This window comes from Somniosus microcephalus, chromosome 20 (assembly GCF_052327205.1).
Source record: "Somniosus microcephalus isolate GS21.2 chromosome 20, FLI_Smic_1.0, whole genome shotgun sequence".
Lineage (NCBI taxonomy): Eukaryota > Metazoa > Chordata > Chondrichthyes > Squaliformes > Somniosidae > Somniosus > Somniosus microcephalus.
Window position 1 is genome coordinate 81501069 of NC_141006.1, and position 16131 is coordinate 81517199.

The 16131-nt window shown below is 49.6% G+C and overlaps 1 protein-coding gene across 1 annotated transcript in view; it reads right to left on the reverse strand.

Annotated features, from left to right (window-relative positions):
• Positions 1-9584, reverse strand: part of zmpste24 (zinc metallopeptidase, STE24 homolog) — a 38197-nt gene extending 28613 nt beyond the window's left edge. The window contains exons 1-3 of the mRNA XM_085963084.1: positions 9294-9584; positions 7834-7980; positions 336-422 (exon numbers count right to left, since the gene is read on the reverse strand). Of these exons, the coding sequence (XP_085819210.1) occupies positions 336-422; positions 7834-7980; positions 9294-9407 (348 nt within the window). The 5' untranslated portion in view covers positions 9408-9584. The remainder of the gene's footprint in view (positions 1-335; positions 423-7833; positions 7981-9293) is intronic.
• Between the last annotated feature and the right edge of the window lie 6547 nt (positions 9585-16131).

Below are 16131 nucleotides of genomic sequence, written 5' to 3' on the forward strand. Positions count from 1 at the left end.
GCATGGGGAGGAGGAAGAGAGAGAGAGAAAACTACAGAAAACAAGTTTGCAAAAATCCTGACCAACTGAACATCATTTAGTGTTAATCTTTGCTCCTTTTCCAGTAAGGATACTATATAGTTCTTAAGATTACAGTCCTGAAAATAATTAAAAGGTTATTGCAAGCTATCAATGTGAAATCTTTCAAGGGCAAAAAATTAAAGTCAGTGTTCAAACCACATTACACACACCGGGCACGATACGTAGCTTTCAAATTATTTCACGTTATTGTCTGGAATTCATCACTAAATGTTTCAACAATGGAAAAATGTGATTCCAAGTCACGGAATGCTTACCTCGTACTCAGGTCCTAGACCGAAACGTCCTATGACGTGTCCAGATACTCTCCATAGAAAGGGAATTCCACCCAACAACAGGATAAGCTGTGAAGGGAGCAGCACAATTAGAAGAGTGACTTGAACCGAAACATGTGAAGCTATTGTTTATTACTGGGGGCAGTCTGGGACTGAGCCTGCACTTGCAGCAGATGGGCCATGTCACAAGCTCACTGTGATCAGACCTGGAGGTTCGCAGAATACTCCGACAGTACAACTGCAAAATATTTTTGAAATAAAGTTGCAGAGCTCCCCGAGGTCTCCGTAAGAGCAGCGTGTAACTGATCCGCGGAGACCAGAGGCTCCAAGATTCAATGTCCAGTTAGCATAACTAAATGGACTGGTTTTCTATTCTAGTTGAACCTAAGGGAATCTGTAATGTCTTACTATTCAGTGGAAGGGAGTGCAGATCCTGGGTCAAAACACAACTTTTAATTTCAATTAGCTGGCCTCACCTGGGGCAACAGTTGCCCTCAGTATCCATGTCCCTAGGCAAGGGAGTGGAAAAGCAGCCACGGTTCCCACTCCTGCTCGCTATCCAGTGTCTGCTGCCAGAAAATACAGGCATGGACAATATCGGATTCAGTTGCAATGCCCTCCTTCCAAGATCGAATGTCCTAGTGATCTCACTGTCTTGACTGAAGAATGAGCAGCGAGAACGATACCCACAGCACGAAACAGTGCATTCAGGAGAGGAGAAAATATTATTTACATGGAATAAAGCACCTAATTGGATCGAACGAGCAAATTTGAATACCAATCGCCACCTATTATCAAATACTTTAGTGACTGGGGCAGTTCTGTTTATATTGCACTATGCATAATATTGAATTCAAATTAAATAAATCACTATGTACATCGCACATTTATAACCGTCTTATATTGATTTACAAAATAAACCAATATTGAAACTGATGAGAATTGTGCTGCAAATACTTAATATTGTGTTTGTGGTTTTGTATTTTTTCCTAGATGTTTTTTTAAAATGTCTCATTCATTTAAAAACCATCATACTGGCTTCAGGGGTGAGAAACCATTTGCAGGAACAAAAAGGAAAGGCTTGCATTTATACAGCACCTCAGGATGGCCCAAAGTGCTTCTGAAGTGTAGTCGCTGCTGTAATGTGGACAAAGTGACCATCATATGCAGATAGTTTAATTACAGATATATTAATTGCAAAACTGTTAAGTTTCAATTTCACACTTGAACATTTCCTGATTACTATTCAAATGTCTGTGGTTGGTCACATCCCACATCCCCAGAACAAATTAAAAAAAGCTTTGATCTGACTGCGGAAGCATGACGTTGGAACATAATTACGTAGGTATACTCTTATGTAAATCTTGAGAAGACTATGCTGCTGGCTCACCAAGAAGTCAAACTAATATTTCTCCCTGAAAAGCATTTGTTTTATCAAAAGTTCGCAAAGGACCTCATCTGGTTGGTTTGTCTTTTTAACCCTTCGTGAACCGCTCCAGATTATTGTACTTGCACCGATTTCAACAGCTCCCTCTAACTGCTTGCTTCTGTAAACAGAGATCCGTGAAAAAGAAACCCGGCGAATAGTCTGGCTGGTTGCAAAAGTGAGTCAACTTCCTCCATTTGTAGCGAAATCCTAAACTGCTTCCAGAAGACCAGTGGTTCATTATTCGTAGTGAAATTGTGAATCTGAATAAAGAATGGCTTAGAATCAAGTCCTTTGGCTCTTCTACCCTGCTTTGAGCACAAAATACTTTGCTTCATTATCAATTCCCTTCAGTTTAAAAAGCCTACCATCTCTCCCCCACCCCAGACTTCCCCCCCCAATGAGAATAGATTTAGAGCCATAGGCCTAGAAATTGGGTATAGCCCCGCTTGAGGCGTTAGAACTGGCGCTGCGCAAAGTTTATAGCCAGACGAAACTTATCGCCGCCTGGCGCGATATTGGGTTGCATCGCCCCCAAAGGGGATTGAGGCGCTAATTCAGCCGTTGCGCGGTGCTCTTAAGGCGCAAAAGTTCAGGCGCTACTCATTATCGACGCGGACGGGCGCAGCGCAGGTGATCTCAATTACGGGAAACCACGAGACCTCCAGGCGCCGGCCGGCTCTTCAAGGGGTGGGTCAGCCTGAGCTTCAACACCCAACGCCCTGTAGGCCTCAGAATCGGCGCTCACCCTTGTCTGGCGTTACAAACTTGTTCAGCATGGAGAAGGTTAGACAGAGAGCAGAGCGCTTCAGCACTGAGGCTCTGGACCACTTGATGGCTGCAGTTGAACACCGTCGAGAGGTCCTGTATCCAGATAATGGCAAGAGGCCGAATCAGAAGGCTTACCGACGATCTTGGAGGGAGGTTGCTGCGAGGGTCAACTCCAGCAGCATGGCGACCAGGACCCCTGTTCAGTGCAGGAAGAAATTCAACGACCTCACACGGATCGTTAGGGCGAGTGATGGTTTAGCAAACTTGTGCTTCCCTCCATCTGCAGCCGACTTCGGGCACCCTGCTGCAATGATGCCCCAATGGCCATCTGTCAGCATGCACCCATGGCCCTTTCTGGGCACACACATGGACAGATGTCTCAAGGCCTCATGTAAGGGCTCTTGCACCATGGGGGGCATGCGATGAGGTCTCAAGGCATCATGTTACAGAACTTCCCCTTCTTTCCCCTGCAGTCCAAGCTGGCGATGATTCGAAAGGAGCAGCGTCGAACCGGTGGCGGACCTCCACAAGTGGTCACTCTCACGGATCTGGAGGAGAGAGTGCACCAGATATTTGGAGGACGTCTGTCTGGTCCTGTGACCACTGCATCTGCCGACCCCATTACCGACAGCGAGGGTAAGACTCTCCCCTTTTTCACCTGTTGCCTTCCACTTGGTCCCCCCGCCAGCATGCATCCTCAGTGTGCAGCCATGTCAGAGCCTTGCCACAATCTGGCATGCCTTTCAGCAAATCTGTCCTTCTGCTAAAGCCACTCTTCCACTTTCAGATGAAGCAGCACCAACTCGGGCTCAACGCGCTGAAGCTGCCAGTGCCAATGCCACCGGAGGCGAGGACCAGGAGGAATCCGGACCAGCCGCTGCAGAATCCAGGGAGCTGAGACATCTGCAGACTGGGGATAGTAGTCCCCTGGAGGGGAGGGGGGGGGCTCTGAGGATGAACCAGTTGCCGGACCAAGCGGCATGCAGCAACGCACGGGGGATAGGCAAGTTCGGCCACCGTCTCCCCGGAGGGCAAGGCAGGTCGTCATGACTACTGCACAGAGTGCAGATGAGGTCCGTCGCCTGGCTGAGATGAGCAAACAGCCCCGGGTCAGACACACGGAGCTGATGGCTGCAGTGGAGAAGATGTCCGAGTCAATAGATTAATTGGCTAAGAGTATGTTGGACTTCGGGGCAACAATGGAGAGCACTCTCCAGGGCTTTGGGGCAACAATGGACAGGACTCTCCAGGTGTTCGGGGAAACAATGGACAGGTCTATCCAGGGCTTCGGGGCAACAATGGACAGGACTATCCAGGGCTTCGGCCCAACAATGGAGAGAACTGTCCACGGCTTTGAGTCGGCTATGGAAAGGACTGTTCAGGGCTTCGGACAATTCCTGGAAAGGTCTGTGCAGGGCTTGTCCGAGGCAGTGGAGCGGTCGGCACCTGCCTTGTCCGAAACAATGGGAAGAACTGTCCAGGCCTTCTCCGAAGCACTGGCACCTGGCACACAGGTCCTCACTGTTGCCACGCAGTCACTTGCTGGGCTCCTCCACAGCCAGATTGACGCAACGCGATCTCTCACTGTAGCCACCCTCTCTGCATCAGTTAGGATCACCCCGGGCCCTTCCAATCCCATACAAGGCCAGGAATCCGTGGAGCCTGCGATTGTGGCTGATGAGCCAAGCCGCTCCCCTCAGATAGCCAGTGTGTCGTCCGACCATGGTGCAGGTGTCCTCCCTCGGCAGGAGACCATTGCACATGCCAGCGCTGGGACGCCTGCATTGCAGCTGCCACCACCTGCAGGCCACACTGCTTCCAGCCATGGTCACATCAAGCATCCTGCGTCCGCACCCTCCAAGCCCAGAGGTCGGCCAGGCCGTCCCTCAGGGGCTTCTGCACTTCCAGACAGTCAGCAGGCGTCCCCCAGCCTTCAGGCCGCCACTGGGGCCCAATTACGTAGGAGCAGCAGGGAGGGAAGGGGCCGGGCGCGAAAGAGAAGTCGTTCTCCCTCAAGGGGCCAGTTGTAGAGGGAGGTGCTGACACCTTTCTTGGTCCAAATTCAAGGACACCCTCACCTGTTGTTATATTTGCAGAAGGTTTGTTGAGTTTTGCGGCTTTGCCGAACAGTTCACAGTTATTTTGAAAGTTATGGTTTCTGTTGACATTACGTTGTTTAGCTGTAATGAAAGACTTTTGTGCCAATAAACAGAAGTTTCAATGTGGCATGGTGCATGTGGCTAGTTTCAGTGATGCTGGCATTCAGAGGCCCTCAAACATCCAAAGTGCGCATGAGTTAAGACTCTCATCATTCCGCCACAGGGGTGTCGACACGAGTCCAAATGAGCCTCTGACGTATGGCCCTTCCACTTTCAGCAGCCCTTCCATCTTCCTCCTCCACCTGCTCTTCCTCCTCGTTGAGGGACAGCTGGAATTGGCTGTGTGCGTCGAATCGCCAAGTTGTGGAGCATGCAGCAGACGACGACGATGTGTCCCACTTGCTGTGGCGAGTACTGCAGGGATCCCCCCGAATGTTCCAGACATTGGAAACGCTTTTTGACAACACCAATAGTGTGCTGTTTACTGTGCCTGGTCGCCTGATGGCCGCTGCTGATCAGCTCTTCTGCTGGGGTGTCGGCCACACGGAGTGTTGTCATCAGCCATGGCCAGAGAGGATAGCCCTTGTCCCCAGTAAGCCAGCCTTGTCTTCGAGGCAGCCCCTCAAAAAGGTAACAAACTGAGGTCAGCCGCAGGATAAAGGCATCGTGGCTGCACCCTGGGAAATGCGCGGTGACCGCCATGATGATTTGGCGGTGGTCACAGACCAGCTGCATGTTGAGGGAGTGGAACCCCTTGCGGTTGCGGAAGTCCTAAGGATGATGGCATGGTGCCCTCAAAGCCACGTGTGTGCTGTCACTTGCCCCCTGCACCATGGGGAAGTCCGCAGTAGAACAGACACCCTGTGCGCCCTCCGCCTGCTTGTGCAGGGTCCGAGGGAAGGTAATGAATTGACGCCTTCGCCTATAAAGGGCATCTGTAACTTGCCGGATGCAACAGTGGACTGCAACCTGAGCGACAGTCGCATTGTCCCCAATGGCTGACTGAAAGGATCCGTTGGCATAAAAATGGAAGCCATCAGTCAGTTTAGCCATCACGGACAGAGAGGTTCTGCAGCGTTCACGCGGCTGCAGATCCTGACCAAGCAGGTGGCACAGATCAGTAACAATGTCCCTCCAGAATCGGAGCCTTCGCAAACACTGCTTGTGGTAAACCACTGTTTGTATTCCTGTTTGTCCTGTTTGTATTCCACTGTGTACATGCCTGGACATGCCTCGGCTGACTCCTCCCACAGGTCCTAGTATAAAGGTGACTGCTCCCCAGCCCTTGGTATCCTGGACCAGTCGACCACTCGAGGCAGACCTCCATTCTGTTGTTAATAAAAGCCTTCAGTTACTCTTCTAACTCTCAGTCTTTTATGAGTAATTGATAGCGCATCACTGCTCCTCCGACATGTCGAGGCTTGTCACCTGCTGCCTAAAGACCCTCGCAGCATCCCGTCGGATTGGCCGACCTCCATTGCCCCTCCTCCTTCTGGCCAATCCCGGCCCTGTCTCCCGCCGTCTCTCTGCCCCTTCTCAGTGTTGGGCGATGAGGCCGTTGCCCTCCAAACAAGCTCTCATTCCGATGCCAGTTGGTCAAAAGGCTTTTAGGTGTAGTGCTGCAAGTGCTTCGGACAGGGTTGAGGGTCCCAAGTACTGTAAAGCTAAATTCCCAGAACTCCGCTCCACATTAGCTCGCCAACTCTCTCCAGCAACGATCGCAATGAGCAGGCCAAGTGGCAGAAGATTCTGCACTAGAGCTGTCCCCTTTAAATAGCGCCTCCCTACTCCGAGAAGGGCCTGTTAGCCCTCCCTCGAACTGTCACTAATAGCACTGGGCGCTAAGGCTCCGGGCGCCACCCAATATGCGCTCAGGCGCTCCTAAAAGGCGTTGCACACTGAAATGACGTCATGAACTGCTTGCGCTCGCAGGCGTGCGCAAACACTTAGCGCAGGCGCTAAATGTATAGTCAATATCTGAGTTGTCGCTATCTTCATAGCGTCCGCCCCAACATAGGGCATCGCCCCAATTCTAGGTCTCTTTAGGCGCTCAGCGCCGGCGCTACCAACCCAATTTCTAGGCCATAGAGTCTTAACATCCTTAAGTTAAATCTTTGCTGCTCTATCGTGGAGCGATCCCAACTGTCAACCTCTTTTCTCAACTATGACAACTGATAATATTGCACATGATAAGGTGGTTTCCAAGGCCCTTTCAGTGGTATTTCTCCTTCAGATCCATAAAAAAAGCAAGGAGTCCCACTGTTGCTTCCTCCCCACCAACCCAATACCTGCTTTAGTTAAGGCCGTACATTTCCCATGGAATTTTTGATCAAATTTCACAACCTGCCCACATTTAGAAAAGACAAGCTCTCTGGATCGTACACAAAACTTAATTCAAAAAAACAAAGGCTGGCTGTGTTTTTATATTTTATCCTTAGATAAAAGTGAGGCCAGGAGGGTAGCAAAGCAGTGTGCCTATCTGTAAGTGTGTCTCTGTCCAATCACACTCCTACAGTGAACATCACTCTGACTGACAGTCAGCAATGCTCACCACTGTAATGTCCAATCTAATGCGGGACACTCTTTACCTCCACCATGCTTCAAGCCCAACTCCTACTGTACATACAAAAAGAGAGAGAGAAGAAACATCCCATTACTGGAAAGGGAAGGACTGCTAGGATTGGTGTGGAAAGTTATGTTCTTTTACCAAACCGTCGATGGCTACAACTGCTTAATACAAACATTTAAAAGGCACACAGGTGCCTAATTCTAGATTTACTGATCGATTTTGAGACACACTAATTTCCCTGTCTTACTGATTTCATGGACTCCATGAATAATGTACAGCACTAGTAAAGCACAAGGGCAGAAAGCATTTTTAAAGGCATGAACTTAATTGCAAATCTAATGTCACAATATAAAATGACCACTTCCATAACAAGGAACGCGCTACTTATGAAATATAACTGCGCTGATCCAGGAAAATGCAATGTAGCTAACAGAATACAATGTGAATAGTTATTTAAAACACAGGGTAGGGGTGGGAAATAGATCACTGACGTCAGAAAATTAAGACCTCACTCAAGGAAAAAAACTACCCTCCATTTTATCTTTTAGATCAACCACTACAATTTCCATTAACAAAGATATCTGCAGTAGTTTCAGGAAAACTCGCACTACTCACTGTTCCCTCCATCTCAGAATAAAGGCCAGACCAGAATCCAAAAGTACTTTTATCCAGCTGGTAGAGACGAGATTTCTCAAATGTTTCAGAGTCCATGATCTTCCCCAATTCTTCAGGGACCAGTGTGGTGTCTCTGTACGTCTTGCGCTAAAGAACAGGAAAATAGACACAATTCACATGTAGGTTTGCAGCAGAAGTGTATTCTATCCCCACTCCTCTCTGCGACTTATGTTCATGTGGAGTTCCAAAGATAATGCCTCGTTAAAGGGGTCATTTGTAAGGCTGGACATTGAGCACCAGCAGGCTCTTCAACCACAGAGGCACCATAACCAAGCCCAATCCACTTTTCAGCAGGGGTCATTTGACAGTAATTGAGAGCGGAAAGCCTGACTGATTTCCGCCTTCCCTCACCCAGGCACGCAGCAGGCTAAGATCAGCAGTACAGACCACAGAATCTGGCATCTTCTGGTTTGGAGACTGAAGACCACACCAGACAGAGCATTCATTCACTGAACACTGAGCGAAACACATCAACTGCTTTACACTTGCTTTCTACCTCAAAATAGGAAATCCTAGGTAAATATAATGTGCCCTTTTCCCCGATGTTTGAAGCAGGATAACCCTCACAATCCAAACCACCACATAAAAGTCACCATTAGAAATTAATCTGGTCAGAAGTTACAAAAATAATTTGTTTGCTTATAGAGACTGGCGCCATTATCACACCCAATGGACCAATTCTATCGGCAGTGGAGGGTAGATAACCTGCTCTCCCTTTGACTCTCAACCTTTCCCACTATGCAGTTCTTCCTTCACATGAGCCGAGGCTAATTATGTACTTGTAACACTCCGATGCCAGCCGACATCAGCTAATTCAGCCCAGGCCAGGGACTGCTGTGCCACAGCCTTATTTTCATCTAAATGAAGATTACATTGCAGGAAGGGTGTGGCATCCGTGGAACTGTCCTGCAGAAAAAGTCACCATCCTCAGGGTAGATGGAGCAACAGAAAAGGGAAAAACTGGGAGGGAGAAACGTCAATTTGAAAGTCAAATCACACAAAATGCTCCCACATTGGTGGAATTCACTTCTGCACTAGAACACTGAAGACTGCAGAGAGATCGCCGCCTCAGACAGACTGCTGCTAGCTTGTGAAACCATCTGGCTGACAAACTTTTATCTCCACTGTAATTTCAGTCTCTAGTCTCCCACTGCAGATCCCACATCCAAGTCAGGCAGGGCAGTAGTCTCCAGCCCCACCCCCATTCAGTCATCACTGAGGGACACGTTTCCTTTCGCACCACTGTCACCATCAGAGGCTGGTTTCCAGCCACAGGGGACATGTGCCAGATATTACATCACCGGCTTAACAATGACTGCTTTAGATACTGAACACCGGTGTTTAAACTCACAAAGAGGGGGTGAGGGTTGGGGTCTCGGGGGATTACCGGAGGGACTCACCTGCCGCCGGCCCAGGTAGGCCTCCCACAGGTAGACGGCCCAGGAGAAGAGCAGCACCGAGTGGAAGATGCAGCTCTCGGGCCCGGACCCGAGCCCGGCCAGGCCGGCGATCATCGCGCCGGAGTCAGGGGACAGAGTCAGGGCAGGCGAGGTTTGTCCCAGGGTTTCTCGGGTTTGTCCCGGGGTTTCTCGGGTTTTATTATTTTTTTTCCTCAGTCTCGGATCCCGCCCGCGCTACCGGCGGGGTCACACTGAAAGCGGTCCGGGCGGACCGGAAGTTGGTGCGCTGCGGAAGAGGTCCGAGCGGACCGGAAGTTGGTGCGCTGGGCCGGGTTGTTCCGGGCGGGCAGCAGAGCGCGGCTTTGGCCTAGGGACATAAAATAACAACAACTTGTATTTATATAGCGCCTTTAACGTAGTAAAATATCCCGAGGCTCTTTACAGGAGTAATAAATATAAGACAAAAAATTTGACACAGAGCCACATAAGGATAAATTAGGGCAGGTGACCAAAAGCTTGGTCAAAAAGGTAGGTTTTAAGGAGCGTCTTAAAGGAGGCGGAGAGGTTTAGGGAGGGAATTCCAGAGCTCGGGGCCTCAGCAACAGAAGGCACGGCCGCCAATGGTGGAGCGATTATAATCAGGGATCCTCAGGAGGGCAGAATTAGAGGAGCACAGATATCTCGGGAGGTTGTGGGGCTGGAGGAGGTTACAGAGATAGGGAGGGGCGAGGGCCATGGAGGGATTTGAAAACAAGGATGAGAATTTTGAAATCGAGGCGCTGCTTAACCGGGAGCCAATGTAGGTCAGCGAGCACAGGGGTGATGGGTGAACGGGACTTGAAAATATATATGACATTTTATAATGTATTTTTGTACATTTGTTGTGGTTTTTTTGGAGTGGGTGGTGGTGGTGGTAAGTAAGGTAGTGTCTACTCTCGTACGATAGCAAAATACTGTGGATGCTGGAAATCCGAAATAACAACAGAAAATGCTGGAAAAACTCAGCAGGCCAGGCAAATCCGTGGAGAGAAATTAGAGTCAACGTTTTGGGTCAAAACCCTTTATCAAGACTACTCTCCCTGTTCACTTCTTTATCTAAGAGGAAAACCTTATCTCAGCAACAAATGGTTCCACAGGTTTTAATCCAGTTAGACCCTTTATCTTACTGGATCCTAATCAGGAGCTGTCACATCTGGGAAACTCAGTGCCAAATAGTTACTGAATGTTCTATTCTCATTTTGTTCTGATTGGAACCAAGAAGTGAAAAGATTGAGAGCTAGGGCCCATTACTCCTGGAGCCCATAGCTGAAGTACAGCTTTTTTGAGGTAGCTATCCAATTTTTTTTCTTAGGACTTGGATGGAGAAGGTGCATGATAGAAGGGTGATGAGACTTGCTGTATCTGAAGTACATGCAAATTATACTTAAGTATTTTATTGAACAATTTGAATCTTCTGGGACAGAAAAGTAATTAACTATACTCAGTGTATTGTGCCCATTGCCAAGTAAAAATTCTTTGGGATAGATTTTGACTTTGCAATCATGTAAAATGGGTGATAGTGAATCGGCAGCCCGTTTTACATTTCTCACAATTTTTATTTCCACTGAAGTTAACAGGAGTTGACCATTCAGCCCCTCGAGCCTGTTCCACCATTCAGTTATATCATGTCTGATCTGTACTTCAATTCCATTTACCCGCCTTTGCTCCACATGCCTTGATACCCTTACCTAACAAAACATTTATTGATCTTAGTCTTGAACATTTCAATTGGCCCAGCATGCATAGCCTTTTGGGGAAGAGAGTTACAGCTTTCCACTACCCTTTGTGCCAAAAAGTGCTTCCTGATTTCACTCCTAAATGGGCTAGCTCTAACTTTAAGATCATGTCCCCTTCGTTTTGTATTCCCCACTGGAGGAAATAGTTTCCCTGGATCTACTCTATCGAATCCATGTATCATTTTAACCACCACAATTCACAATTAGATCATTCCTCAACCTTCTAAACGCAAGGCAAATATGCAACTTGTCTTTATAATTAAACCCTTCAAGCCCTGATATCATTCTGGTGAATCTGCACTGTACTCCCTTCAAGGCTAATATGGCCCGTATTTTCCAGGGCCTACGGGGACGTACGCACTCGTCAGGGCCCCGCAAGTTCCGGGTTTTCACGTGCAAAGCGTATGTGCAGAAACCCGGAACTTGCAACCTGTCAAGAATCTTCTTGACAGACCCAACGCATCCCCAGGACTCAGAGGAGAGAGCTGCGAGCACTGAGCCACAGCTGATTCAATAATGTTGCTTCAAAATTCACCCCCATTGAACCATGTAACCAGTAATGGTAGAACCTAAGCAGCTTAAATATTTAATCTTAAATATATCTGCAGCTGAAAATGTTTATAAGCACAAAACAATGTGTAACTTTACATTAATCATGCAAAAAGCCACATTAAACACCACCCGTGGCTAATTCAAAATCTGTATCACAGAAGGTAAGAAAGGAGAAGATCTGCTTTCGGAGAATTTTGTGCGTCTAGTCAAGGAGATCACTAAGCATGAGGAAATGCTTGGCAGTGGTTCCAGGAACTGACTCCTGGATAAATGAAGTAAATGTGTGAGGGAGGGATTGTAGTATGTCCCACATTCCCAAAGAGATACCGTCTGGGCAGATTGCTCAGCCCATATCCATTGAAAAGTCATTACTGGGATTGAGGATTAAGGCACTAGCAGAACCTTAGGGAAACAACCTAATTGGCAGGATGGACTCGGTAACTCAGAGGAACATCCCCAACAGCAGAATAAAGCAGCAAAGCAATGTCAGGGTTCTGTATCACATCAACCCCACCAGAGAGCCAAAAAACATCAGTAAGATTATTGTCAACCATAACATAACATAAGAGCAGGCCCCTCGAGCCTGCTCCGCCACACGGCCCATCGAGCCCGCTCCGCGACACGGCCCCTCGAGCCCACTCTGCCACACGGCCCCTCGAGCCTGCTCCGCCACACGGCCCCTCGAGCCCGCTCCGCCACACGGCCCCTCGAGCCCGCTCCGCCACACGGCCCCACGAGCCCGCTCCGCCACACGGCCCCTCGAGCCCGCTCCGCCACACGGCCCCTCGAGCCCGCTCCGCCACACGGCCCCTCGAGCCCGCTCCGCCACACGGCCCCTCGAGCCCGCTCCGCCACACGGCCCCTCGAGCCCGCTCCGCCACACGGCCCCTCGAGCCCGCTCCGCCACACGGCCCCTCGAGCCCGCTCCGCCACACGGCCCCTCGAGCCCGCTCCGCCACACGGCCCCTCGAGCCCGCTCCGCCACACGGCCCCTCGAGCCCGCTCCGCCACACGGCCCCTCGAGCCCGCTCCGCCACACGGCCCCTCGAGCCCGCTCCGCCACACGGCCCCTCGAGCCCGCTCCGCCACACGGCCCCTCGAGCCTGCTCCGCCACACGGCCCCTCGAGCCTGCTCCGCCACACGGCCCCTCGAGCCTGCTCCGCCATTCGGCCCCTCGAGCCTGCTCCGCCACATGGACCCTCGAGCCTGCTCCGCCACACGGCCCCTCGAGCCTGCTCCGCCATTCAGCCCCTCGAGCCTGCTCTGCCATTCAGCCCCTCGAGCCTGCTCCGCCATTCAGCCCCTCGAGCCTGCTCCGCCATTCAGCCCCTCGAGCCTGCTCCGCCACACGGCCCCTCGAGCCTGCTCCGCCATTCAGCCCCTCGAGCCTGCTCCGCCATTCAGCCCCTCGAGCCTGCTCCGCCACACGGCCCCTCGAGCCTGCTCCGCCACACGGACCCTCGAGCCTGCTCCGCCACACGGCCCCTCGAGCCTGCTCTGCCATACGGCCCCTCGAGCCTGCTCCACCATTCAGTAAGATCATGGCTGATCCAATCTTGGCCTTAACACCACTTACCCGCTCTCTCCCCACACCCCTCGACTCCCTTGTAGTTCACATGTCTGTCAATCTCCGCCTTGAATATATTCACTGACTCCGCCTCCACAGCTCTCTGGGGTAGAGAATTCCAAAGATTCACGACCCTCTGAGGGAAGAAATTCCTCCTCATCTCCGTTTTAAATGGGCGACCCCTTATTCTGAGACTATGCCCCCCAGTTCTAGATCCTCCCACTAGAGGAAACAACCTCTCAGCATCCACCATGTTCAACCCCCTCAGAATCTTATATGTTTCAATAAGATCCCCTCTCATTCTTCTAAACTCCAATGAGTATAGGCCCAACCTGCTCAACCTTTCATCATACGTCAACCCCTTCATCCCAGGAATCATCATCGTGAACTTTCTCTGCACTGCCTCCAATGCAAGTATATCCCTCCTTAAATATGGAAACCAAAACTGTACGCAGTACTCCAGGTGCGGTCTCACCAGCGCCCTGTAAAGTTGCATCAAAACTTCCCTACTTTTATACTCCATAGCCCTTGCAATAAAGGCCAACATTCCATTAGCCTTCCTAATTACTTGCTGTACCAGATATTTTACACAACAGCTTTGATGGTTCCCGACATATAGTAAGTCCTTGATGTCACAAATAAATCAGACGTAAATTATATCCAAAGTGAAACATACAACAATAGTATGATAAGTCCTGAAAAATGTGAATTGTTGAGGTATTTCTGCAAAATCCTCCTCTGATGTTTTCTGATAGATGACACGTGCCAATGGAGAGTAAGATTGAGGAGGTGGGAAGCAAATGGAGGAAGTTACCCTCTGGGTCACCCAGAAACACCAAATTCCCCTCAAACAAATTCTGAATGGAATCAAGGAGCTCATCCATGCGTTCCACTGGGACAAGTCTACACAGGGAGGCAATGGAACAAACGATAAGCTGACAGACTCTGTCAGTACAGGTTTGCAACGTGCCATGCAGAACTCCCAGGAAGTCATCCTTTTTCTCAACCTATGCCGGAAAAACAAATAGGAGGATATTCACCTTTGGCTTTCCAGAAGCCAACTGTATAATCCGACCTCTCTGACGCTCCTCATGATCAGAAGCCAGATGTTCCAAAGGTCACCCGTCACAAACAAAGATGTCTGAGTAGTTTCAGTTTCACTCTAAGAACTTGCTTTAGAATCCAGTGGGTGGTTTTAGTTGTTTTTGGTTCCCTTCGGCTATCTATGTTGTGTTTAACGTTGTTTTCTTCGAGTTTCCTTCAGGAAGAGAGTAAGACAACCACTGTAGATGTATTTTTTTCTTTCTAAATATCTTATGGGGTGATGGTGAAAATGAACACATTTGCTGCATTTCCTGTTGCACTCCGTGTCATTTCATTATAGAGAAATATTATTTACTCACTCCGTCATATCAATTACTCCTTGACATTTCTAATTGGTCATGGATCTGAATATTATCCGCCAGTTAGCCAGTAGTATTTCCAACCCATTCTGATCCTCCCACAGTTGAAAGTTTGGCTCTATTCCATGTCTGATAGCAGTTGTGTGAAGTTGTGTTCCTTCATCGTCGCTGGGTCAAAATCCTGGAACTCCCCTCCCCCCCCCCCCCCCCCAACAGCACTGTGGGAGCACCTTCACCACACAGACTGCAGCGGTTCAAGGCGGCTCACCACCACCTTCTCAAGGGCGATTAGGGGATGGGCAATAAATGCTGGCCTTGCCCGCGACGCCCACATCCCAGGAACAAATTTTAAAAAATTACACTGAGCTGTAACTCACTCCCACGTATTCATTATTCTGTAATTGTCGCCTGCCTGTTATCTGCTGCCAAAGCAAGCCATGTGAAACTAGAGATTCTTTTACACCATGCTGCCCGCGTGTGTTCAGATTCCGATGGGTTTGGAACTCCAGCTCATTCTTGTCCATATCAGTGTCTTTCCAGATCAATATTTTCACTTGCGTGAGTTAACTCGCTAACCCACGCTGTGTGGGTGCACATCTCTCCACAGCAGTTTCAGAATTTCAGCAGCGGCGGGGGAAGGGGGTAATTGGGGAACGGGACAATTTGTGCTCTGCCAAGTGCCTTCCAACAGTTCACGTGGGGGTCAACTTACAGATTTCCAGGAACGAGCCCCATTAATGGTGAGCAGTGGAGCAGGGTTCAAAGGTGAAATTGGAGAGCTCTTTCAAAGAGCCACACAGGCACGATGGGCCGAATGGCCTCCTCCTGTGCTGTATGATTCTATTCTATCCTATTCCTCATCTACATGCTGCCACTCGGCAACATCATCTGAAAACAAAGCGTCAGTTTCCACATGTACGCTGACGACACCCAGCTCTACCTCACCACCACTTCTCTCGACCCCGCCACTCTCTCTAAATTTTCGGACTGCTTGTCCGACATTCAGTACTGGATGAGCAGAAATTTCTTGTCTTCGGTCCCCGCCAAAAACTTTGTTCCCTAGCTACCGACTCCATCCCTCTCCTTAACATCTGTCTGAGGCTGAACCAGACTGTTCGCAACCTTGGTGTCATATTTGACCCCGAGAATAGCTTCCGACCACATATCCGCAGTATAACAGACCGCCTATTTCCACCTCTATAACATCGTCCATCTCCGCCCCTGCCTCAGTTCATCCGCTGCTGAAACCCTCATCCATGCCTTTGTTACCTCTGGACTTGACTATTCCAACGCACTCCTGGCTGGCCTCCCACATTCTACCCTACGTAAAATTGAAGTCATTCAAAACTCGGCTGCCCGTGTCCTAACTCGCACCAAGTTCCGTTAACCCATCACCCATCGCTGACCTACATTGGCTCACGGTTAAGCAATGCCTCGATTTCAAAATTCTCATCCTTGCTTTCAAATCCCTCCATGGCCTCGCCCCTCCCTATCTCTGTAACCTCCTTCAGCCCCACAACCCCCCCGAGATATCTGCGTT